The sequence below is a fragment of the Synchiropus splendidus genome, chromosome 5 (assembly GCF_027744825.2).
Source record: "Synchiropus splendidus isolate RoL2022-P1 chromosome 5, RoL_Sspl_1.0, whole genome shotgun sequence".
NCBI classification, from domain to species: Eukaryota; Metazoa; Chordata; class Actinopteri; order Syngnathiformes; family Callionymidae; genus Synchiropus; species Synchiropus splendidus.
In genome coordinates, this window is record NC_071338.1 from 10,295,986 (window position 1) to 10,322,963 (window position 26,978).

The 26,978-nt window shown below is 42.8% G+C and overlaps 1 protein-coding gene across 2 annotated transcripts; it reads left to right on the top strand.

The window, feature by feature from the left end:
- Window positions 1-4,157: 4,157 nt before the first annotated feature.
- Window positions 4,158-13,046, top strand: znf281b (zinc finger protein 281b). Of its 2 annotated transcripts, none has more exons than XM_053865206.1 (7): window positions 4,158-4,306; window positions 7,025-7,549; window positions 7,627-7,734; window positions 7,844-7,967; window positions 8,355-8,438; window positions 8,778-8,896; window positions 10,156-13,046. In XM_053865206.1, the coding sequence occupies exons 2-7, from the start codon at window positions 7,097-7,099 to the stop codon at window positions 11,752-11,754; spliced, it is 2,487 nt and encodes an 828-aa protein (XP_053721181.1). In that variant the 5' UTR covers window positions 4,158-4,306; window positions 7,025-7,096; the 3' UTR covers window positions 11,755-13,046. The 2 variants fall into 2 exon arrangements, with proteins under 2 accessions (XP_053721181.1, XP_053721180.1); XM_053865205.1 differs by having other exon boundaries at window positions 7,844-7,966; window positions 8,345-8,438.
- Window positions 13,047-26,978: the final 13,932 nt, after the last annotated feature.

A 26,978-nucleotide genomic window follows, 5' to 3' on the forward strand; every position in this document is an offset into this window, starting at 1 on the left:
GCCGTGTGAGTGAGTGAGAGAACTGCGGCACGGGTGGTACTTATGTGTGTGTGTGCGTGCGTGCGAGAGTGAACACTGCTCTTGTTTCAAGGCTAGTTTCAATCTTAACAATAATAATTATAGAACAACATGGGATCAAAACACAAGTAACATCTTCATTTAACCTAACAGAGTCGTTTCTAGAGTACATCCGCTCTCCAATAGAAATCAACAATTTGAAGTCTGTGAATAAGGTCCAACGCACTCGCAAGTTTGACTGAATATATATCTAAAAATAAATAGATAAAACTACATGTATCATTTGACGTTATGTGTTGAAACGCGGATGCAAATGAACTTGTCAAAAACGTCATATAAAACTGGTATGCAGTGCCCCCTTGTGCCAATGCGTAGAAAGTACAGTTGGTTTAAAGGTTGAGTTGATTTAGTGAGTTTCATTGTTTTATTAACGCTGCACTGTAACGCTGGGTTGATCACGTGTATCATTATTAATATTATTAACATATCGATTGAGAAAAACACAAATCAAGTGACATACTCTCTAAAGACATCTGAATTTGAACGTTTAGGTTATGAATTTTCATGATCATTTATCCAATCCATGAACAAGAGGGTCATAACTAGGCAGTCAGGGAATTCCTTATGAGTTAGTGTTTTTAACACTCCTAATAAAGCGTTAAAATACTCAACATGGAAAGGACCAAAAAGGAAATGACGTTACTGAAATTGAGTAAATCGTAATACTAGATTAATCTTATAGTTCATTTGGCTTTGTAACGCTGTCTTCTCATTTTAGAGAGCACCACCAGACCACTCTGCTCAATAGTTTCAAAAAATACTGTAATGACCGTGTGTGGAAGCCCTTAAGGGCCATAACCCAATTAAAACGGATTAAGAGAATGCTCTTTTGTTTCAGGACTTTATTTTTTATTTATTTCCTGACCTAAAATTAATGATAAATCATACAAACCGCATTCTTCTTCAAGGCTTCTTATTCAGACTTCCCAACAGTAGAGAAAAAAGGCTGTTTATGTCCCATTTTCAAAAGACGCCCCAGCAAATAGTTCCCAAATTTCAATCTAAATTGAGAAATTTGGAAATTATCAAAACGCCAACATTTACACTGGAGTGAGCTGTCCACTGAATTATACAAGTGCCATTGTAGCCCTTATTTAGCCTCATATAACACACAATTACATTACATTAACGTGCACAGCTTGATCTTACAAACCAACTAAGTCACGACCATCTACTTCCGCCTCATGGGAGATAAGTAAACATAACATATGAACCGGAGTCAATGGAGAAAAAAAAGTTATTTTCTGATCTAGCTTGAGATACGCCATAGATCTCACATATGGTGTCTGTGAATTTGAAAAGGTACTTTTTAATGCCGTGAGAGCACTGCTTTTCGACTGGCATCAAAAGTTACTTTAGGTTTTGAGTGACATCAGAACTGATTCTGATTCTGATTCTGATTCTGACATGTAGTAGCAAACTACAATGCTCGTCCTAGGCTTGATAGTCGGCCGAGTGAGAGCCAGCAGGCTCTACAGGAACATGGTAACAATCTCAGCTAGTGTTTGCTGTCTTCTACCTTCCATACTTTAGGACCTTTAGCATCTTTAGCAAATCAAATAAATCATAAATCACATAACAAACATTGTCAAAACATCACTACTCATCATTTCAGTTGAGCGACAGCATATGTGTGACCCAGGGCATGAGAAACCACAATATAATTTTTTGCGCTCCGTTCCGAGATTGACATTGACATTGAAGAAGACACTGAGGCATAAAGTTCAACATATGAGACTGCCACCTACTAAACACTAGTAGTGAGAACGCTGCTTCATAAAGCTCCATCAGCTCATCACAAGTGCCGAGATTACGAGAAGTAGACTTTGAGCCATAACAAACAATGTTATATAGAAATAGAGATAACATGTTAAAGTAGAAGAATAAGACAACCCATTGGATTCGTGGGTGTGGAAAATGATGACAGGTGAGATTCACGATATTCTAAGCGGACTTGCCATTCTGCCAACTCTACAGGCAAAAAGAGCATAAAAGTATTGATGCATTTAAAATGTGGTTTGACAATTTAATAAAATAAGAGCAGGATAGTTTGAAATTCCACCACAGAAACTTGAAACTGTGATACACACGAGACACAAGAGTGGAACTTGAATTGCTATGAGGGATTATATATAGGTGAAGTGCCCCATGTGGCCAGAGGTGGTGAATACGGGTGAGGAAGGAACTAAAACACAGCCCTCTTTTGTCGCCACGTTACTCTGGTCCTCCAATCCAAAGTCCATTGAGATACCCTACTGCTACAGGGAGACTTATCCACTAAAGGAAACATCTAATTTCCAAACATAAATCTTCCATTTTTTTTTCCTGCTGAGGTGTTCCATCCGAAAGACGATAGTGACTAAATCCTTTCTTTGAATTTGCACTGGGGGATCGGGCAACTGCTGTCTGTCTGGATCTTCATTACGAATGGCCTCATGTGATTTAGATTAGGTTCGCTTACATTAGATCAATGTTTTTCAACATTTTAGGCCTTGCATAAGTTATTTGGGGAGTCTTTACCACATAAAATATAATAAAATGGTTAATAATTAATGTGATAGAGGAGTTTGGCTGTTTGCTATTGGATATATTGCACGACAATGTGTATTCTATATGATTTTGTTGCATAATCATTACATAACTAAGAAATGCAATTGCTGTACTAGTTGCTAGTACAGCAACAGCTATTGCTCCTACTGAGGACTAATAATAATTAATTTATTATAATAATTATTTTGTGATGAAGTGATTTTGTTCTCAAATTTGACTGTCAATTGAAAGAATGACAAAAATACTAAACTTTTTAAAATATTTATTTCTGGAGTATTTTATTTCTGGCGTCCCCAAAAATGGCATGTTCAAAATTATTCATACCCCTGACAATCGTTCAACAAAAATGTGCCAAATGTGGTAATTTGTGTCTAGTACTGACTTCAAGATGTCACAATGAAGTAAACATTGTTGGCCAAAGTGAAAAAAGACATCTTTCCAGAACAGTATAAATAGGGGGAAAGTGTTCAGGTCATTCTTAGTCATCATCATCCAGAAGAAGGAGCTCAGCGAGGACCTGCGTCAGCATCTTGTTCGTAGCCACAGTGAAGGAAAAGGTTACAAGACTATTTCCAAGCAGTATGATGTCCCTGTTTCAACCGCCCAGAGCATCATCAACAAGTACAAGAGGTTCAACACCGTTAAAAACATCAGTGGCCGTGGACGGAAGCATAAGGAGTCCCCCAAACTTGCGAGGAAAATCTGCCGAGAGGTCAACACCAACCACCAGATGACAACCAGGACCCTAATGGAACACTTGACCAGGCAGGGACAAAGGTGTCACGGTCCACCATTGAGCGAGTCTTGCACAGAGGAGGTCTCCATAGACGTAAACCTCAGCTGCTCAGTAAGAAACATCTGTCAGCTCGCCTGGCCTTTTGTAAACGTCATCTGAAGCAAGATCCCAGCTTTTGGTCAACTATCCCGTGGTCTGATGAGACAAAGTTGGAGTTATTCGGCCTTATGGAGGCTCAGTATGTCTGGAGGAAGTCAAAGTCCTGACCTCAATCCCATTGGGAACTTGTGGTATCACTTGAAGACCAGAGTAATGGCGAGGAGACCAACAAACCTGACCCATCTTGAGGCATTCGCCAAGGAGGAGTGGGCCGACATCCCACAGGAGACATGCAGGAAGCTTGTGGACACGTACAGGAATCATCGAGAAGTGGTCATAAAGAATAAAGGCTGTGCCATTGACTATTAAATAAGACAATGGACTAGGGTATGAATAATTTTGAACATGACATTTTTTGGGACTCCATATATATATATATATATATATATATATATATATATATATATATATATATATATATATATATATATATATATATATATATATATATATATATATCATCAAATGGTGATCGAAATTAGAAGCCGAAATGGCATTTGATTTTGGTTTTCCAGAGTTAGAATAAACTCCATAATCACAGCATGGGTGTATTGTCAGTCTCGGGTGAAGTCGAGCAGACGAGTGACGGTGACTGCATCAGTCCTCCGCAGCCTTCGCCTTTCTCCTCTCACGACCCGTCCTCGGCACCCACAATTCCCCGCGCCAGGACAAGATGGAAGGAAGCAGCGACCGCCGGAGAACAATGTTTTGGCAATAAAACCCTAAAAGCGGCGAAAATTGAAGGAATATAAGCCCTTTTTAATCGGCCGGGGTCATGTGTGGGTAAGTGGCGAGGCGAATGTGACTCGTATTCGGGCCAATTGTTTGGGCTTTGTCGAAACGCAGGCGAGGCAGTGTTCAGCGCAGACGGAGCATCATTGTTTGTGTTGCCTGGGCCCTGCTGCGGCAGGCTAGCTGCTAACTCGTGGCAGCTTGCTTCGTTTAATCGCCTAGATTTTTACAATCGCAGATGCCATATTAACACACGGGGTTTATAAACTGCCTGGTGACCATTAAATATCGCATTTTTGAACATCAAAGTCGCCTTCCTAAGACCCGCGTGGGGTGAAAACGTCGAAGGATGTTTTGCTAGTCTCGAGAGTCAGTTATGGCATTACAATACAGAAGCTGGTCTTTTCACTCATCTTTCATTTATTGCTTCATATCGGTTGAAGATCTGTTGTTTTTTTTGGCACCCTTTGTTAGCTACCCAGCTAGTTTTAATCATATATGCTAGTGGGCTCCCCAATCGCCGTGTTTTTAACTCAAATATCATCAATCGACCGTTTTTGTGGCGTTCTCATGGGTTCCAATAAACCAGACGTTTGCTGGTCAACGTTCAGATCAGGTTGTAGTTTTGATCGCGTAACCGTGTGGAACGTGTTCCTTTGCGGTGGTTTGATTTCCTCTTCCACATGAATTTGTGAAGATGTAATTTCAGCTGAGATGTCTATCAATACGTGGAGCAGCCGTGGGCAGATTTGATTTCACTCGCATCATCAAAGCTCGGCAACTGGAGAAAGAGTGATTCATCCAGTGACCTTCTAGTCTCACGTTTGGGTCGTAGTATTACACCGTGGCGAAGGTCTTCGTGTACTTACAAATCCGTTCTTATACTTCCATTGTTGTGTTTGGCTGCGTGTTTTCTCAGTTATTCATATGTCTCGTTCTGGTTATGACCTACTAGTGAAATCGCTGCACCAGACTCACAACTATGTGGCCCACAAAAAGCGCTGTTAAATATGAAGCAGCGTTTTCTGAGCTATTCTTTGGCTTTTATCTAAATATCTGGGTGCATTTAGTTGCTTCACCAAAACTGTGGATTTATCCTCAGTGCTAAAGATCACCCTCAGACGGGATTTCTCAGCTGTGTGCGCAGTGAAGTTACTTGTGGTTTAAAAATAAAGCCACCTCTTTTAGATTCGCTCATTTAGTCTCCGAGAACACATTTCATACTCAACGGCGGATTTAATAGCATCCAGGTGGTGTTAGCTCGTTAGCCGCGTTGTTGGTGTTTTGAACCCGATCCGATGTATTGATTAAAACCTTGACCCGTAGGCTGCTTATTTCATAATATAATGGTACATGTTAAGTTGTTTTCATTGAATCGAATGATGGTGAGGTTTGAACTACTATATTTGACGGGGGTCGATGCGTGTCATGGTGGCTAGCCGGTTAGCAGGCTAACTGTTATGCATCACAAAAGCTCGTTCGCTTTCTCTTCTATTCAGCCTTGTGTTGCCAAATGGTCGCGCCGTGGCTGTAAAACCAGTCCGTTCTAACACGGGACGTTTATATGCGCCTTCCTCGGCACATCCGCTGCCTGGTGAGTCGCTTGCGCCTTTTCAAAATGACAGAGATGATTTGACCTAAATATCGTCTGTTTTAGATAACCGTGCCTCCACGACGAAACATGACGTCACTTTGTTCGTTCCTGCCTCGTTCGGTGCTGATACCAGTCCAGTCTGTCTGCGCTTGTTTTTGTTGAGTTTATTTTACATTTTAACGCCTTGCAAATATTTTTGAATCCCGAAGTCACAAAGACCTAATTCTCTGCTATTGAGGACTAATAACATGCGTGAGAATAATTGACTTCACTTTCATTAGATTATTCATAGTGGCAGGTTGTATTACATATTGCATTTCCTCTTGGTGTATAGCAGAAGTAGTCATTGTGATAATACTGTGCTGCTCCATTAGGGCTGGGAAATGTGGCAAGAAAATTTATTTTATTTTATTTTTTATTGTTTTAAAAATTACATTTTAATCGTCTCTCAATTTGACATTTAACAAACAGAGTTAAAATAAAAAAAATATTGTCACTAAACCTAGCAAGAACGAAGAACTGAACCAACTGCACTCAACAAATGTAGAAAAACAGAACTGTACACTCTCAAACAGCAAAGCAAATAAAATGAAGTAAAAGCTATCAGCTCTCTGATCAAGTTGGAACTGGAGAGCTTGGGACGGACAACACAAACCTCGGTGAAAGTAGCCAAAAACTCACTTTAAGTACGAGACATTCTATATGAGCTCACTCCTGCGCGACTGGAGAATGCACACACTGTCTTCCCCATCATCAGGCAGGTTCGCAACACTGCAACCTGAAATGATCAAGGAGGAGAGGTGCGTCCAAGTAGCTGCCGAGCCTGTTTTTAAATTAGAAACGCGATGTTGGCTGGTTATTGTGATCGTCCAGAGAATTTCCTTGCTTATGAATCAAGTCCTATGCTCCATGGAATTACTGGTTTCTGTATAAATGAAAGTTCCTTGAGTGCGTGACCTATAACAGCTTTACAGGAATGCAAAGGACACACAATTATCCTTGATCAAACTAGGAAATAGCGCACTTTATATATTATGTGTTTTATCTTATTTTTAGAATTTTAGGTTTGAAAAAGCAAATGTAGCAAACGGCCCCTGTGTGACATGCGCTCAACCTGGTGTTTAATTCATAAGTGTCATCTTATGTCTTCTTTTTTCTTTTGCCTTCTCTTGCAGAATATTCACCTCCTGTGTTCCTGTGTAGCTGTGTTGCCTGACTTCTCCCCTGCTCTCTGCGAGACAACCACAATGAGTATTATCCAAGATAAAATAGGGAATGAATTTTTGCGCAATGGTGGCATGGACCCTAATTTTGCACCAGGGATGCTTATGTTCAGCCACCTGCCGCCGGTCACCAGCTTTACTCGACTTGCTTCTCAGTCTGTCATGGGTGAGATTCCCCAGGAGATGATCCTGAAGAAGGAGCGTGACACGCCCCCAGACCATGAGGGTGCCACGGGTGCAAACACAGGCAGCTTCCTCCACAGTATGGGCATAAAGCAGGAGCGGATGAGTGAACTTGATTATCGCATGCCTGTCTATGGAGGAAGCGCAGGGGTAGGAGGCAATTGTGCGGGAGGGGGCGTGGGGAAGAGCGGCCCCGACATGTCAGATATGGCTTATGGAAACCATCACCAGAATCACCAAAACATGATGTTGCATGATCTGAGCCACAACAACGTTCGCTCCCTTGGGGAACCGGTAAGTTGCTTAAGTAGTTCTCTCACATTGTCTGTTGTATTCAGGGCGTTTGTTCTTAATTTTGTATTTACCCACAGTTATCAGGAAGGCCGGGTAAAGAGCCAAAAGAGTCCTCAGGTAGAAGAGGGAGGAGAGGCGATGGTCAGCAAGGCAAAGCTCGACGGAAACGAAATGATGCCGCCAAGGTGAATTGCTCTTAGCGAGGAATAATTCTGTGCTTTTGATTTTAGCTTGAAGTGGAAACTTTAGTCATTCAAAACTTTTTTTAAAACGATTTTTACATTCCTAACACAGGCCATGATGATGGATGCAGACGGAGCCTGTCTCTCCCCGAACTCCAAGCCGCACATCTGTGAGCACTGCAACGCCGCCTTCCGCAGCTCCTACCACTTGCGCAGACACGTGCTCATACACACAGGTGAGAGGCTTTCACTGCTTGGTTCTTCCAAAAATGTCCATAGCCACAGGAGTCCTACAGTGGCTTTGTCAGTCCTTTATGACTCATACGTGATAAACCTAGCTGTTTCCAGACAGAAAGAAGTCAGTGCATGAGTCACCATTACAGAACCTAAGAGGTTGTAGTCCTGCCAGCAATGACCCCACGGTTAGTCATCTGTTTCTGGGTGAATTAGTCATCGTCTGTGCTGGGAATTCCTATTCAGTTCAGTGGCTGTATTGCAATGTGATGTGTTTCCTGGTTCACTCCATTGTAGATCAACATTCCTACATGTTTCTATTTTACCGTCTTGCATGACTCAGCTTGAATTAATGTGCTGCGCGAACGGTTGTATTCTTGATCGCACAGGTGAGAGGCCTTTCCGGTGCAATCAGTGCAACATGAGCTTCATTCAGAAATATCTGCTGCAGCGACACGAAAAGATCCACAGTGGTGAGTGTTATCATTGTTTTCTGTATTATTATCAATTCCTTATTCCCTTTCAAAGTCGAAACACATTGTAGCCGCAAATGCTTGGAAGCTGCCTGAATGATGGATGGATAGCATCAGTCACTGTTGAGTAATGTGCTCTTTTGGAGCTTAGTGTCACTTTTGACCAGTTTTTAAATCTAGAAAATCATTGTTTTATTATTATACGATAAGCTTGACAAATGACTGTCAGGATTAAAATAAATCGATATGTTTTGCTTGTTTGAAGTGATTTCATCGATGCCTCAGCATCACAGCAGTTTCAATTTTCAGCTACTAAAATGTTCATCTCATCCTCTGCAGGGGAGAAGCCTTTTAGCTGTGACCAGTGCAACATGCGTTTCATCCAAAAGTACCACATGGAGAGACACAAAAGGACTCACAGCGGCGAGAAGCCATATCGCTGTGACACATGCCAGCAGGTAGATATCTCCCACCGTGGTTAGCTTGCTTTCCATTGAAGTGCATGCAGTCTTTGCCTGGCACATGAGCCATGTAGATATTTAAGTAGGGATGCTCCCATCAGGGTTTTTGCTGCTAATACCGATCACATGGATTGACAGTGAATTTGTAATCACAATGATTAGACTTTCTGTCTACATGATGGAAAAACGTGAACCATTAATCATTTTAATTCAGACACGTTTTAATATACTTCTTCTAAGGAGGCAAAAAAAAAAATCCTTGCAGAATGCATCAGCTATTATGTCAAAAGGACAGCTATGCCTCTGAAATATTTACATACTGGCCACTTGTAGCGAGACTCCGAGACAGAGAGCACTGCAGATCACCCCGATATCTGCCGATCACAATCGGTGACCGATCAATCAGAGCGTCCCTAGTTTAAATCTATGTCAACATGAAATACACGATATGATGTTGTGATGAGAGTGGTTAGGCAATGTAGTATGGATACATTCATGAGAAAATGTACAATATTGAACTGTAACGAATACTCAATAATGAACATGAGGACAGCATGCTACTTTTATTCTGTTTCTCATTGAGCTCTGTCCTCAGATACACCAGAACTCATTTAGTGGCCAGTTGTGGCACGAGGAGCGCTAATCGATTTTAGTTGGCTTTGCTGGTTTGGCAGGGAAAGTGATATCCTTTTAAATAACTTTGTAGGTGTCTCTTGAACACCTCTCACTCCTGTGATATACTTCACCCACCATTAGTCGTCTGTCATAGTACAGCACAAGTCTATTCCTTTTTGTTGTGCTGGTTACTCGACACTCGTATGAACAACCTGCCTCAGCTGATCCTGCGTTGAAGCTTTGCAGGACTGTTAACCCACCTATGCGACTGCAGATTTTGCTTTGAGCTGCCTTTCCTAGATACTCTGGGCCTAACAAGTTAGTCATATTGTTTTGACTAACTTCTTTCCTTCCTTTAACCTCAGTTATGCGGATGTTCAGACCTGCTAACCTATAGAGGACTGCTAATTGTTGATAGGCTGAAGACACAGCCACTGGTGGCATGTGGAAGCATCCTGTTTGCAAGAAGGCCCATATTTTTTCTCAACAAACTGGAATGAAATTTTTCCTCAGTTGGTCCTGTCACATAAAATATAGGAGACAAGATATATGTTTAATCTTGCATTTATTCCAACACAAATCTCTGTGAAGTATCTATGACAGCGCTTTGATTGTTTTTTTTCTACTTCCTTCTTCTTCAGTTTTTCTCAAGAACAGATCGGTTACTGAAGCACAAGCGGACGTGTGGAGAAGCCATAAAGAAAGGCATGGACCCGAACATGCTGGATCTCAGTGAAGCAGAACTAGGCCAAGGCAGCTATTCACTCACTCAGGGAAACTCTTCTGCTTCCGGACGCAAGAAGGCCAAGCCCAAAAACGGCGAGGGCAATGAGCGCAAAAGAAAGAAGAATACCATCGCGACACCCTTGTCGTCTGCAGGCATTGATCTGCAGGATTACGACATGGAGCACCCCTCAGGGTCTGGCCCAGCCGCGCAGGGCCGCACTCCCAAATTGGTTTTCAAAAAGGCTGGACGCAAGGGCCTTGATAAAGGCCTCCTCTCATTGGACGACGGCACTGACGGACAAAAGCTTTTGGTTCAGAAACCCAGCTCTATCGATCATGTTGACTCCACTGGGCTTGAAAATATGGGACTTCTCCAGGGAGCTGCAGGCAACAAGCAGGGCCCAACTACCAGTAGCAGCAACTACGACGATGCAATGCAGTTTGTGAAAAAGCGCCGCTACCTCCATGCAGTTAATAATGACTATGGAGCCGGCTCACTTCACATGACATCCCAGGGAAATGGCGTTATTCATGGCTCTTTAGGCCCAGAACCCACTCTAGCCATGCTGGACGCTTCACCTTTGGAGCTCAAGCACGACAAGTCAGGCATTCCCGACGAGGTACTGCAAAGTTTGCTGGAGCATTATAGCCATAAGCCAGAGGGCGCACACCACCACGACGTGAGCTTTGACTTGTCTGACCACCCACATCACGTAGACCTCCAGCCGGCAGCTCCTGTGACCCCAGAGTTGGAGGACGATTCAACAAACGGCGGTGATAAAACCGCTGTGATGAGTGAATACTCAAAGTTCCTCCTCCAGGCCTTGGAGCGCACCAGCCACAGTGGACCCTTCCCAAGCCTTGGTCCGACGGGTCCCTTCCCACTCTTGTCCAGCAGCTCCAGTCCAACTGGGCCACTGTTTTCTGACAAACATGTGTATAGTACGTCCCCACTGGACTGTGGCTATCCTCCTAATGTGTCCTCTCCGCTGCCTATTGTAGCGCCATCTTCAGTTTCCTCGTCCTCTTCTTCCAAATCTCACTACGGCATGCTGGTGAGCTCTCCCTCCCAGGCAGGGTACCACCTCAGTTTGGATTCCACCACCCACCAGCAGCTGACTCCATCTCAGGAGCTGACTGATCAGCTGGAGAAGCAACACTCTCCCGGGTCCTTTAACCTACCTCCCCAGGACCTGACTGTCCCGACAGAAGGCTCCAAGGGGCAGCAGAAGGGTGGAGCCCCCACCAATGGGTCAAGCTACCCAGAACTTTCCTCGCTGAATCCACCTAAAGAACCGACATACCAGATCGAGAACTTCGCCCAGGCCTTTGGCTCCCAATTCAAGTCGGGGCGGCGGACCCCTCTCAGTTATGCCAGTGATCCTGGGACCGAGGTGGACCACAGGATACGAACTCCAGTGTCAGAATTCTCAGGGTATACCAGCTTGTTAGCTGACGTCAGTGAGCCAGTGAGTTCAGGATCAAAAACCCCGACAAGCCAAAGTTTCAGATAAGGTTCAACTGTGGTGAACCTTGTTGGGATTTTTTCACTTCCTGTCCATGCGGCCCCTATACCCATATGAATTTTGTTCTTGTAGCAAAGTTTCTTTTTTTCTCTTTTTTTTTTTAAACACTGCCATTAAGTAAATGCAAAAATGACCAGGGAGGGTCTTCCATGGCCTCAAATGCAATTTTTTAAATACTAATTTTTCTATGTATTTAGTCTTTTATTTTTTTGTTTGTTCATAAGTAGTGTTTTTGATATGAGCATAAACAGTAGATTGAAATGTAATTTAAAACGTCTAGAGGGTAGCTATGAACTCCTTTGACCTTTTTCTGAACTCTTGTTTTACCAATCATTCAACCGTTGTAAAGTAATATTGAATAATGTTGATAATTTTCAATAATAACAAATGTGGCAGGGAAAGGCCCAGATTTCAAATGGCAAAAAAAGTATATATTGTCTGTTACAAGAAACTTATGAACTCAGGAAATAGGCAAAATTGTGTAATAAGACTTTGTATTATGAGATGCAATTAGCACAGTTTTTACCGGTGTACTTTACGACGACAAAGCTTTGATTTCTTTTTATTTATCAGACCACAAATTTCTCTCTTCTACTCCGGTAGATGTGTCTAGAATACGGTACTGTCGTGTCAGTGTGAGAGCACCCATGTTTCCTCCTGCATTGACTTTTAACGCGAGGTAATGTCAGTCATGAGTTTAGACCATGTGGTGAGTCGGCGTCTGAACATCCCACGGCAGGCAAAACGTGGCCTGCGGCTGAAATGTGCATTTTCAAATGCAGTGGGGTCTAAATGCTTCATCCTCTCTCTATGATGTCACTTAGAAACCGTAAGACGCCACCTTGTTCACGCTGTTGCTTTTCTCGTCAGTGGATTCAAGCAAGCACTTTTAAAAACATATCAGCATTGGAAACGGCAACCACCCATTTCATTTGCATATGTGATAAGTGACTATTATGCTAATGATTATTTTTTATTTTAAGAGGAGAAAACTGTGAATGGGGTCGGGCGGGCGCTGGGTGGGTGGTCGGGGGCGACGAGGCATGAATACGGGCATTTAAATGTATTATTTTTTGCTTCTTCTCATGGGTAGAACGGGGTTGGGGGCGGGGCTTTCTCGAGGTTGTCATGTGGTGTAAAAAGATGACTTGCCATAATTTTTGTTTTGAGAGTCGCTCTTTGTATTTAAGTGTTCTAAGAGTCAGGCTGACATGCTGGAATCCGTAGCTGCACCCCCTGAGTATGTTGACTGCATACGAGGACGTCACCTCTTATTTATTCTCCATAAGTCACAGACAGAACTGCAATTGTTTTTGGCAAATAATCACCAGAACCTCATGAATACAGGAAAGTCGATGCAGCCCTGCACTCTGAAGCAAAACGACAACAATGGCCTTCTTTGTCTTCCGTGGTTAAAGCCATTCTTCCCCGGCAGCCAGGGTTGATATTTAATTTAGTTGATTTCCTGTGAGCCCACACTCCAGCCCCCCTTTCCTTTTCCTGCGTCTGTGAGCTCCACAGCTAAGGGACTTTGAAGCTGCTCAGATCACAGGGAACAAAGACTTGACTGACCAGCCGCTTCACTCCGAGCACGATGCTTTTTTTTTGTGAAAGGAGAGAAAAATAGTGAGTGATGAATGGAGAAAAAAAAGAAGACAATACGATTGACCTAAATATACCTCATATCACAAAGGCGCAAGAAAGCAGGGACATGCGTTTCATGTATGTAGTGGAAATACTTGTAGTATAGATTTGGACATATTGTATAATCATTTTTACACTGCCTGTGTTTACAGTTCTAGAGCAAGTGATTCATCAAAATGCAAATGTATTTTTTTCTGTACATTCATCCACGCCAAGCAGTGTTGCATTATAGATGCCTCATAGAACATTCATCTTCGTGTTATATCCCTTATTTTTGTTACTTGCCATAATGTGTTTTGATATGATCTCTAGAAGGATATTGTTTACAAAAATGTACAAAAACACTAAAAATGTGTGTTTTTTTTGTTTTTGCTTTCTTTTGTTTTGTTTTTAGTTTTGTTTTTCTCGAGTATGCATGACAAAGACATTTTTGTATGGCTTTTTTTCTGACTGTCACCTCAATACCAAATTTTGTAGCAGAAGCCTTCCCATACCTGTCTTCTTTGTTCTAGGTTCCCTCTCCACAGGCCCCCTCTCACCCCCCCCGACCTTACGTGGTATGATTTCCCAGGCTGTACCTGTTATTGAGATGATGAACGGACTAGAGAAGCCAATAAAGTTTTGTTACAAAAACAATTGTCAGCATGAAAGTCTTCTATGTGTTGAAGCGTTATACCATAATACCATATTGGCTCTGTGTTGCGCTAACCCCCTTAACAATATCAACGTGTGTGTGTGTGTACAACTTAATCCCTGCCAGTTTCAGTCTGTCCCTGCATCTTCACATCCGACGCTTTGCCATTCTTCTTTCTGTGTTGTCAAGCTCGGTATAAATCTGACAAGACCTCTGCCATCTCTTGACCATTGTAGTTCCCTGAAAGGATACCTTCCCTCTATGTATAGACCAGGGCTAAGATTTCGACCTGTTAATTTTGAGTCATCTCCTGATGCAAATATCCCACATGATTTGGATATTAAGTGTCGAACTCAGGAGCATTTTGTAGTACAATTGCAGGGGCACCGCATGACATAACGTGATGTCATCTAGGGATGCACCAAGTGGAGACTTTGAGGTTGAAGCCATATAAAGCCAAATGTCCAATGTATTATTTTTTTTTTAGTTATTGCATAAATAGTTGACACCGTATTTACATATGTTTTTCAAAGAAGGTTAATGTTGAGATGATAGAATATTTTTGGCGTTTTTCATGGCAGACTTTGCTTTTCAAATAAGAAAATGTCTTTTTTTCCCCACCACAGACAACAGGTGGCGCTCTTGGTTTAAAAATGAAGTTAGGTTTCATTCAACTTGCTGTTCAAATACAAAGATTTTAGAGCAAAGAGCGCCATCTAGTGGGCTCTGAAAAGGACAGTTTCATGAAGCCTCATCAGCCCATCACTATCTTATAGTGACAAACAGAAGGCAATAGATTGTTTGGGTTAACACTGACTGAACAAATTCTAATCTTACACTCCAACACACACAAGAACAGAAAACGTCAACAATCTACAGACTTTGGATCACACTTCACGCTGTCGCCATGATGACAGTCGGAAGCGGCGCTTAGTACTTGACATCATGAACAACAAATAAATGATCAAATGAAGAGGAAATTGTCAGACAGGGGTTGAAAAGTCAATCTTTTTTTTTTTAGATGGAGTCCTACCTCTTGCATAGAAAACAAAATGTATTCTTGCTTCAGTAGCATATTCACTTGAACTGGCTTTAGTTCCAACTAAAGGAAGGCAGACACTTAAATTGTTGGCTAAAAAGCAGCGGTCTTCTTGAGGATTATGATCCAGATGGGGCCAAAATTGAAGACGATATTGACAGTGATATTTGAGCCTGAAATGTGTATTTATTCAGCATATTGGCATCCTTTTAGAATTTCCTCATCGGAGAACAAACAAGGCTCCAGGTTTGGTCCTCGAGCCTTCAGATTGACACATCATGGCATTCTTAGATCATATGATGTAAACCAAGAAGGGAAGATGTACTTTTCTGTCTTCGCATGTTTGTAAAGTTCCCAGAATGGGCTCAGTTGGAATTAGATCCCACCTTCACGTGGAACTGAATCTTAGTGACACAAAAAATGATTTTCAGTGTTTTCAATGTAGTATTAAGACATCAAGTAGCAACTGTTTTTTTTTTCACCATAGTCTGTGACATGACTTTAGTTGACCTTTGACTTGGACAAGTGAATAGTAAGTATATTCATTTGCAAGAAGTATACATACAAATAATTCCTGTTGTCCTGGACTAGTTATAAACTCAGAGATAGATACTAAAGGATTGGACAGGATGGTCTCAGATTGAAAAATGAGTGAATATGAGCTCAATAATTTACTGGAAGGCTGCAGAGTCATGAACCCAACTGGGCGACATTTTTCAAAAGCACCTTGTTGCAGCATTGGCGTTTTAATAACGTGAATATGAAGCGTGTATGGGGGAAAAAAAGGCCACAAGGTGGAGATGTTTCACGCATTATTGGGTTCCTGTTTGACCATTTTTGAACGGTGAAGGTTCTCAGGGCGATCAGGGCGGATTAGTCTTTTTTATTGATATATTTTTGCAAGAACAGCCGCTTGTTACAATGATGTGATTTATCCGAGCACAAATGACCTTTTTTTGTGTCAAGCTCTGTGCTGTCCCTTTGATATACTGCTTCCTGACCCTATCCATCCTGCTCACTCCCAGAGAGAAGCTCAGCATCTTCATCTCCGCTACCTCCAGCTCTGCCTCCTGTCTTTTCCTCAGTGCCACTGTTTCCAAACCATACAACATTGCTGGCCTGACCACCCTTTTGTACACCACCCCTTTCATCCTTGCCGACACCCTTTTGTCACACATCACCCCTGACACTTTTCTCCAATTATTCCCGCTTCTTCACCTCTTCCTCACACTCTCCATTGCTCTGGACAGTTGAGCCTAAGTACTTCAAATCCTCCACCTTCTTTATCTCTGCATCCTGTAACTTCACCTGTCCACTTGGCCCCCTCTCATTCACACACATGGATTCTGTCTTGCTGAGGTTAACCTTCATTCCTCTCCTTTCTAAGGCAAACCTCCACCTCTCTAGCTTATCTTCCACTGGCTCCCTGCTACGACCACAGATCACAATGTCATCTGCAAACATCATTGTCAAAAGGGCTTCTTGTCGAACCTCATCTGTCAACCTGTCCATCACCGCCAGAGCTGAGCCTTGGTGCAGTCCCACCTTCACCTTAAACTCCTCTGTCACACCTGCAGCACACCTCACCACCGTCTTACACCTGGCATACATGTCCTGCACCACTCCAACATACTTCTCTGCCACTCCAGACTTCCTCATACAATACCACAACTTTTCTCTTGGCACTTTGTCATACGCTTTCTCCAGGTCCACAAAGGCACAATGGAGCTCCTTCTGACCTTCTCTGTACTTCTCCATGGACATCCTCAAAGCAAACGCTGCATCAGTGGTGCTCTTTTTTGCTATGAAGCCAAACTGTTGCTCACATATGCTAACTTCTGCCTTTAGTCTACTTTTCACGACTCTTTCCCACAACTTCATTGTATGGCTCATCAGCTTTTTCCCTCGATAGTTGCCACAACACTGAACATCTCCCACGTTCTTGAAGATGGGCACCAGCACACTTCTCCTCCATTCCTCCGGGATCTTCTCACTCTCAAAAACCTTATTAAATGTTCTGGTCAAAACGTCAGCGGCCACCTCTCCTAAACTCTTCCTGCCTCCACAGGTATATCATCAGGACCCACTGCCTTTCCACTCTTCATCCTCTTCAATGCCCTTCTCGCCCTTCGCCTTACTAATCTTTGCCACGTCCTGATCTACAATGGCCACTCCTTCTACTCTTTGTTCTCTCTCATTTTCCTCATTCATCAGCTGTTCAAAGTATTCTTTCCATCTTCCCAACACACTTCTGTTATCAGTCAAAACATTTCCCTCTCTATCCTTGATCAGCCTAACCTGCTGCACGTCCTTCCCATCTCTATCTCTCTGCCTTGCAGTCTAGTACAAATCTCTCTCACCTTCCTTACTGTCCAACCTCGCATACAAGTCCTCGTAGATCCTCTGTTTGGCCACTGACACCACTACCTTTGACTATTGCTGGGCCTCCCTGTACTCCTGCCTACTCTACTTCTGTTCTCTCAACGTACCACTTTCTTCCTTTGTGCACACCCCTGCACTTCCTTGTTCCACCACTAAGTCTTCTTATCCACTTTTCTTCCAGATGACACAGAACTCTTCTACCCGTCTCCCTGATCACCTCAGCTGTAGTTTCCCAGTCATCTGGAAGTCCTTCTTGGCCACCCAAAGTCTTGTTTCAATCCCTCCCTGAAAGCAACATAAGACGCTTCCACCACTTTGCCTTCTTCTCTGCCTTTGCTCTCTTCACCTTCCTCACCACCATGGTCATCCTGCGCACCACCATCCTATGTTCTCTGACCACACTCTCACCCACTACTGCTTTACAATCACTAATCTCCTTCAAGTGACATCGTCTACACAAGATGTAATCCACCTGTGTGCTCCTACCTCCACTTCTGTAGGTCACCCTATGCTCCTCTCTCTTCTGGAAGAAAGTATTGACCACAGCCATTTCCATCCTTTTTGCGAAGTCCACAACCATCTGACCTTCCGTTTTCCTGTCCTGGATACCAAACTTTGACCTCTGTTTCCCCAATGACCACTTTCTCACCTCTGGGAATACTCTCCTGGAGTTCATCTAATTCACTCCAGAAGGTCTCCTTCCCTTCAAGGTCACAATCCACCTGTGGGGCATGAGCACTAACTACATTGAAGATGACCCCTTCAATTTCAAACTTCAGACAGATCACCCTGTCTGATACTTCTAGAACATTCCTGACAAACTCCTCCTTCAAGATGACTCCCACTCCATTCCTCTTGCCATCTACACCAAACAGTTTAAACCCTGCTCCTAAGCTTCTAGCCTTGCTACCTTTCCACTTGGTCTCCTGAACACATCGAATATCCACCTTCTTCCTCTGCATCATGTCAGCCAACTCTCTAGCTTTCCTGTCATAGTTCCCACATTCCAAGTCCCTACTCTCAATCCTATTCTCTTGTCTTCTCTCTTCTCCCTCTGTCTATTGGCAGGCTTCCCCCTCTCCTTCTCTGTCACTGACCTACAGTAGTCCAACTTTCATCAGCACCCTGCTGGTTAACAGCACCACAGACGGGTGGCGGTCGCTGGTGACCCGAGCCTCGACTGATCCGGTATGAGGTACATTTGTCTGAACCGCATTTTTAGTGCGGCAAGTTTTTACGTCGGATGCCCTTCCTGACACAACCCTCTGCATTTAACCAGCGTAAGAAGAAAACTGGCCTGCCCCCCCTCACGGCTGCATTTGCTTAGTTACTCAATTACTTAATTTTAAAAGTATCTAATCTCAGATGGATTTCAAGATACTTTGTCTTCAACACCTCGCCTCAATCTTTTTCATAACTAAAACATAACGAAAATAGCCTGGTAAAATGTGTATTGTGTATTTCATCCTAAGTGTAATTTTAGTGGACCTGTCAAGATAGTTGATGGTATTTACAAGGGATGCTCAGATCGCCGATGCCGATCAGCCAGAGTGCCGATCACATGGACTGACAATGAATTTGTAATCAAAATGATGTGGCCTTCTGTGTGCATGATGTGAAAACATGAATCCTTTAAATTCAGACACGTTTTAATATACCTCTTCAAGACGACAAAAAATATAGAGAAAAAAAACTTGCAGAATGCAGCAACTATTCTGTCAAAAGGACAACTGTAAAACATTTCATTTGATGTGAGACCGTCTCTTGAGACCGTGCTATGTCTGTGAAATATTTACATACTGGCCGCTTGTAGCGGGACTCCGAGACAGTGAGTACTGCATTTATGAAAGTTTTCCACTCCGGACGTTTTCAAAAGTTTCAGATTCAGGGGGATAACAAACAATGCACCAACTCCAAAATGGCAATGGATCTGGTTGTTTCTTCCGTCTCCGCATAAACAACACCTGAGAAAGGCTGGTCATGTAGCTCGGTGAAATTAAAGATTATTTCTTGGGGAATTAGCTTCGCGTTCCGAGTGTCACGCTCGGACTGGTGGCTATTGCTAAGCTGCCAGCCTGCTGTTGAGGAACCAGTAGTGTCACTTTCATGAGTCCGGAAAACTCTCCGTGCTCTGTCAAGTGTTGTCAGATGGAATGTTTCATTTGAAGGCTGTTCCCTGCACAGCTTTTCCCCATACATGTGCGGCAGGATGCAAACTTTAAATGGCACATTGAAAGAATCTTCACGGCTGCTGCTCAGTGAGCAGAGAGTAGGGAGGAGCGGACACATCCGTTGTGATCGGCAGGGCAGGTAGTGACCGGCATTCACTGGTCATGCTGAAACCTAGTATATACTGTAGGTTTGAAGCTATATTTTCAACATGACTGTACTGGATGCAATTCTGCTGCTTGCCACTGTGTTGTCTTTGCTCAGTCTGGTACGATGGTCTGGTGATCTCTCAGCAGCCAGCACAACTTGGAGGGCTTTACACATCCACTGTAGAGCTGTGCCTCATTTTGTATCTGCCTCAACAATACTCTAAATAATTCTGTGTACTTCAGTATCCCACTCTGACAGAGAAACTGGCATCTCACCTTCAGTATGAGACCAAAAAAGTCATAGGTTTATTCATGTTAATGGATGGAGAAATGTCTACCGACCCGTTCAGACTTTCAGTCCTACGTTTGTATTTTTACTTTTCACATTCAAGAACCGAAGCAAAGAAGTTGAAGTTAACTTTCCAGAAGTGAAAACTACTTGTCAATTACCTACTCGTTCCACCACAGTTACTGTTGGAGTCAGTGGTGAGTTCTGGAATTACAGAACAGTTTCTATCACCAAAACGAGGGAAAACCTCTGAAGCGTATGGAAATATGAGGGTATTTTGATGCTCTGTTCAGGAGACTTTGCAATAGCTGAATTGACTGACTGATCCAGTGGGAGCCATTAGACTTGTTTGTCAAACCACCCCCCTCACAACACACAGACTCATGAGACGTCCGTTTAACCTGCTAAGCCCCGAGCTTTTCTCGAGTTTTGCTTTTTGCGATGTGAGATAGGTATTACTTACAAGGAGTAATAACCGAACTTTGTCCTTTAAGGAAAGTTGTGTTTGCAAAGACAAATGGCCTAGTTTGTGGACAGTCATTATTCACAATGCTGTTATCAATAACCATGCTATTATGACTAATATGTGTGTCAGATGTTCTTATCATATGAAGCTGGAGACTTTATCCGATGTACACTGGTTTCATTCCCACCACTTGAACAGAATGTTCCACACTGTTCTGTTTCCATTCAGGACACACAAGTGTCCACGGGTTGCACAAGTCTTTTGTCTTTGTTTGTGCTTGCGTTCCTTCCTCATTTTTTGTCACTGAAATGGCTCCAATGTTGTTGTGTCCCTACAAGTGTCCCTAGATGTGGCTAGTAGATCAACATCTTAAAAATCAAAGTGCCATGGCAGTGACAGACGAAAATGTAATGTGCACATATGTGTCTGAAGGGACCTAAGAGGTTAAATCTCTCCGAACTGCTGTGTTTATCTACATCAAAAGTGCCTAGGTCAGTGAGTTAAACTATTCATCTGCAACTCCTCTACCCAGTCAGTGACAAGAGGACAGGCATCCATCAACATTTGTTGTTTCTACTTCGCATGTATAATTTGTTGCTAAACAGGGACAGGCGTGGCTTCATTCGAAAAGAAAGACCTGCATGGGAAGATGGTCTCCATTCATGTCAATCTTTGCACCTTATCAAAGTGGAACAACCAGCAGAGTATTTTTGGCAGTGCCAATGCACCAGCTGAGATGCACCAGCCCGAGTCATGTCGGCTATGTCCCACTTGGCTTTTCAGAAACGGGAACAGGGCTATTTGTCCACATGGAACACCATGTCCTTATCGTGACGATGCGCAATAAAAATGGTTATTCATGGAAACTCTGGGTTGGGCCCAGTTAACAGCCATTGACTTTGGACTTTCACCCCAGCGGACATACGGGCCGCTAATTGCCCGTAGATGACGACTTTGTTGCCATGGAAATGTGGTAATAAACCAGTCTTGTAAAATAACATTTATCCTTGATCCGGATAATAAACTTTGTTAGTCTGTTTTATCGTACCCATTTGTTTTGAAATTGCTGTTGTTTACCAGTGAATTCTGAATGGTAAAAAGTAGGTGACCCAAAGTAGTATATAAGTTACAGAAGCATAGCAGAGACAGATGGACATGACATTTGTTTAATAGCTTGTTATTATGGTCTTCGAAGCACTATGATTGCCTTCAAGTGTCCATATATATATATATATGTGACCAGAGTTTGACCTCCACGGAGCTATCTGAACGCACGTTTACAGCAGATTATAATGCTGTGACATAAGAGCTGAGATTTGCTCCTACAGTACATTGTCTGAGGTTCACAAATAGAATGATGATACAGAATTATAGCCTGACAAGACTTGTTGATCATCTGATACCGTGGATCACAAGGTCTGTCACCCTGTCTTTCACTCCTGACTGTCTTTCTGTCCTCCACCCATTTTATTGGCTCTCTTTTTCCCCCATGATGAAGATCCTGACGGTCAAAGTTACGACTTAAAAGATGCCTCTTACTGAGTAACCATGGGTTGAGCTCGTGTGTAGCCATTAGTTCATCCATGGTAGATTAAGCCATGTTTGCAGAAGTGGTTTTGACGTGGTGGCTCGAGGGATGGGCTCCTATAAATCTGAAAATGACAAGGTGGAATTGCAACCTTTGCTCCCTCTGTCTACTCTTGTCTTGGCAGGATCACTGATTTACTTGAACTGATGATAAAAGAGTCACTATCCTTTTAAAGCAGAGATGCCTCAAACGGGTCTCCAACACTGCACTGGGGGTGACAATTGAACACATGGGACTAAAGTGAAATAGCTACTGTGAATATTGCTAGTTCATGATTTCTTACAGTCAGAGGGTCTCAAAAGTCCTTACCAAATGCCCTTCTCCTTGGCAACATCCACCAGCTCCCAGGCCAGCGAAGAGATATAATCCCTCCACCTGGTGCTGGGTCGACCCCTTGGTCTCCTCCCAGCTGGCCATGCCTGAAACACGAGATGCCTGAGCCACCTCGACCGACTCCTCCCAACGTGGAGAAGCAGCAGCTCTACTCCGAGTCTCTCCCGAGTGACAGAACTTCCCACCCTATCTCTAAGGGAGATCCCCGCCACTCGGGATCTCATTCTTTTGGTCATGACCCACAGCTTAATGGGAATTGTGCATTTATAATACAGTATTAATAATATTCATTGTTTGTACTACTAATAAAGAAGTTATTTACAGATGCAGGAATGCTGGATGAGGGAGTGTGGCTGAGTGTGTGTGAGAATTTGAAGTTGCAGGTGGAGTACAAAGACAGGAGTGGACCACACTGGAGGAACAAACATTGGAACTGAGAGGGTCCAAGGTCAGACGGAGGAGGCTGAGAAGTACCATCTTCTCCACAGCTGGAAGGAGCTGGTCCTGATAAGAGCCACCTGGGTCGGGAACGGGGCTGCATGCCTTGTGGTCGTTGCCATGGTTACGAGGGAGCCAGCGACCAGAACTGGCGTCAACAGCGGAGGACCAATCGGACGAGGACGGAGCCCACGTGGAGAAACTTTTGTGTATAAAGGTTCAAGACCTCAGATAGTTTTTTGTCGCTCTACTGGACTTCTGCTAAGGCTAAGTCAGGTGTAGTTGCTGACCCAGAATTCTGCTTTTGTATTAGACTCCTCTGTCAGGGAATAAATCTTGGATATAACTTGTTGGATTCTCGGTAGTCATTCTCAAGAGTAAACGGACACGCGGCGGTACATGGGAGGTGTATTTCCAACAAGCTCATGACCATAGGTGAAGATCGAGATGAAAGTTGATCAGTAAATAGAGAGTTTTGCCTTTTGGCTGCGAAAAACAGTACTGCCAGAATTAAGACACCAGGTGGGAAAGAAATGTAATGATATACGAGTCATGCAGTGCCTTGTGACAGTACTCTCTTGGGTTTTTCCGCATTTTTGTCACATTATAACCTCAATGCATCACATCACAATGAAACAACAGGTTGCTCATACCAGGATGGTTTTGATATGTCGCGGCCTACTGAAACACTACTGCTGAACACGCCCCTCCCCTCCTCATGAGCCCTGGGAATCCACTTTGCTGTTACTGATCTCAACAATCTCTCAGTGTTTACGCATTACCCAAATAATCTGAACAATTACATCAAAAAATACTCCGTATTCAGCCATATGTTTGTGTCTGTCCAGTCCATTTTGCAAGTTAATTCAAGATTAATCCTTGCATTTGCTCAGAACCACTTCCTTATGATTTGTCGTTGTCATTGTTGTTACGGGAAACGAGCACGTACACACACACACACACACACACACACACACACACACACACACCACTGACTAATCTCCTGACCTATTTGTATATTTCCTTAATGGCATATGGACGATCAATGCGCCGGGTTGCTCGTGAATTTCAGTGAGGCTTGTTGTTGTTTAAACAACTGTTGTCCTTTGAACTATAGACATCAGCAGATGAATCAGTTTTGTCTTCCTGGATGAACACGGTGTGTTTCATGCTAAACATTTTGTTTACTGTTTGGACAGACTGTGTTTTTTGATCTCCTCTGTGACTGAGTTTCATACTGTCACTCTGCTGTCAACAGTTTATCAACAAAGGCAAACCACTAGTATTATGAAGTGTGTCTTAAAAAGAGATGAATCGGTGGTTATTTCGATTCATCCCCACAGCAAATACGACTGACATCTGTAATAGATGGATCTTCTTGTCCAGTGAGCAGAATGAAGGGGGATAACTTCTCCACCAGTGTCTCTGCATCTTTTGAACTTCCCTTGTTCTTCCACTGTACAGGTTCAAAATCACAAGTGGTAATGTAATTTCATGAACCAAATTCCAAAATATGTTTACCTACAAGTAAGAATAAATCTTAACTGAAAGTCACTTCACTGCTTTATTAATTCCATTGTGGTTTCCAGTTTGCACATTTGTTTTTCTTTCCTACCACGTTACACCAAGGACGTGCAGGTCAAGTGTTGGCACATATTTTGGTCGAGTGAAAGCTCGACATTTAGACGCCACTCTGCATCACTGAAAGATATTTGATGAATGTTTTAATGGAATTTTATGTGGAAAAAAATAAACAGCACAAAGTGTCATTGAGTTGTGAAGTAGAGAGAATATTCTACTTGATTTGATCTGTTTATTTATCAACAAAAAGAATGAAACGCGTGGTGTACAAAGGTCTTCAGCTCCCTTGAGTCAGTACCTTGCTCTGCAATCGCAGCTGTATTTTAAGTATTTTTTAAGTATTTGGGGGAATGTCTCTACCTGCTCTGCACATCTAGAGACCAGACTTTTTTCCCAACATTCCTTGCCAAACTCCTCAAGCTCAGTCAGATTAGATGAAGAGCGTTTCAGAAGGGCAGATTTCAGATCACTCCACAGATTCTCAATTGGATTTAGGTCTGAACTTCGACTGGGCCATTCTTACACATGAATATGTTTCTATCACAGAGTTCCATTGCAGCCTTGGCTTTATGTTTAGAACCACGGAAGGTGATACTCCGCCAAAGACTTTCTTCCCAGATGTTGGCTCCCTCCATCTTCCTTGTCCCTGTTGAGAGAAGCAGCCCCAGAGGGCGATGCAGCCTCCACCATGTTGGAGTGATAGTTTTCCAACACATAGTGCGTTTAATTCAGGCCGAAAAGGTCAATTTGGCATTCATCTGACCAGAGCACCTCCTTCACATGGCATCTGGCAAACTGCAAACAAGAGTTTTATCCATGGCTTTCGTCTTACCACTCATACGTAGAAGCCAGATTTGAGCGGTGCACAACTAGTTGCTGTCTTGAGAACAGATTCCTTCACCTGAGCTGTGGAACGCAATTTCTCCGGAGTCACCATGGATGCCTGGTTTTCAGTTGTGGAATATTCTTTCCATTTCTGGATGATGGACAGGGCAGTGCACCATGAGATGCTCCAAGCTTGGGAAATCTTTTCAGAGTGTAACCTTGCTTCAAAATTCTCTGTAGTTTCATCCCTGCCCTGTCTGTGTTCCTTGGACTTCATGATCCTGTTTGCTCCCCAATATTCTCTTATCAAACCACCGATATTATCACTGAACAGCTGTATTGGTACCTCAGTACCGTCATCAAATAAAGTACTGGTGGACTGTATTTAGTCATTAGGTCAACACCGGAACATTCAGCAATCGCCAGGCAACTTGCAAAATGAATTTATCTGAACCACAAACCGTCGCCAAACTAGCATCAAGCTGGTATCCAAAATGAAGCAAGGAGATCACATAAAAGTACATTTAAAAAGGATAATAATCTTAGAAATAGGCTGAGATTATCATGATACCGTAAGACACATGCCTAAAAAGTACTGTCCTTGTACCATTCCACATCACGTCTGATATGCTGCATTAAAAACAGAAACCACTGACGCCTTATTTTCACTTTGGTGAAAGTGTTGTAAAATTAATGAAAATGTGCTCTAATGCCTGACAATTCACATGCAGTTAGACAGCAGCAAGTAATAATGCCTTCCGTTGTTGGAGTAACTTGGCCCACACAGACTGCCTGTACCAAGTGTTTAGATGACGGAGGGTTATGGATAGGGTTGTTTTCAGGGGCTGAGCATCGATGCTTCCCTTTCCTTCTAGTCCAACATCGACGTAACACATTCCAAAAAAACCTGTCCTGAAGGGTTGAAACTACAGTGTGCTAGCAACAGCCGTGCCAGTATCTTACGGAAGTGTAAAGGCACGTTGCCTATTCTAACTGTGCTACGAATACATTTGTGTTGCTCCCTATTTATTACTGTAGCAACACAATTTCAGTCATGCTTCATAAGATTTGATCCTCACTCAGCTGATATTTGTTTACAGAAAAGGCTTGATTTAAAATGGACATCCTGCCCTCTATTCAACTGTTCATCAACGCTTTATCGGACATGACTAATCGTTTTATGGGTTCTGCCAACATAAAACCTGTTTCCTCCTTTCTGTGTTCATCTCATTGTTTTGAATTTTATTTGTCATCAAGGAACAGGAAGTTATGAAAAATATAAATTTTTGGATTCAGTGCCACACATTTGTCCATCCTGAAGGCCTATATGCCTATATATATATATCTATATCTATATCTATATATATATATATATCCTAGACAAGTATGTATCAAATAAAAAACAGTAATGAAACGGGACCCAGCCTGGCCAGCACACCAGACAGACAGGCAACCACTCAGTCACACGTTGACATCTGTCATCCTTTTTGGCCTTTTTTTAATGCAGAGCTCTTCCCACACACATCTTTACTCACTCTCCTCATACACATGTTCATTTGAGTGGTACATTAATGTGTGAGAGTGAGTGTATATAGTGTATATGTATATATGTGTGTGTGTGTGTGTGTGAGAGAGAGGTTGAAAATGAATTTTGTCCAATACAGTCCGTGATAGA

Coding starts and splice junctions, on each gene's coding strand:
- znf281b (XM_053865205.1), top strand. CDS start 7,097: ATGAGTATTATCCAAGATAAAATAGGGAATGAATTTTTGCGCAATGGT. Junction 8,439..8,777: donor ACACGAAAAGATCCACAGTG/GTGAGTGTTATC, acceptor CATCCTCTGCAG/GGGAGAAGCCTTTTAGCTGT. Junction 8,897..10,155: donor GCTGTGACACATGCCAGCAG/GTAGATATCTCC, acceptor CTTCTTCTTCAG/TTTTTCTCAAGAACAGATCG.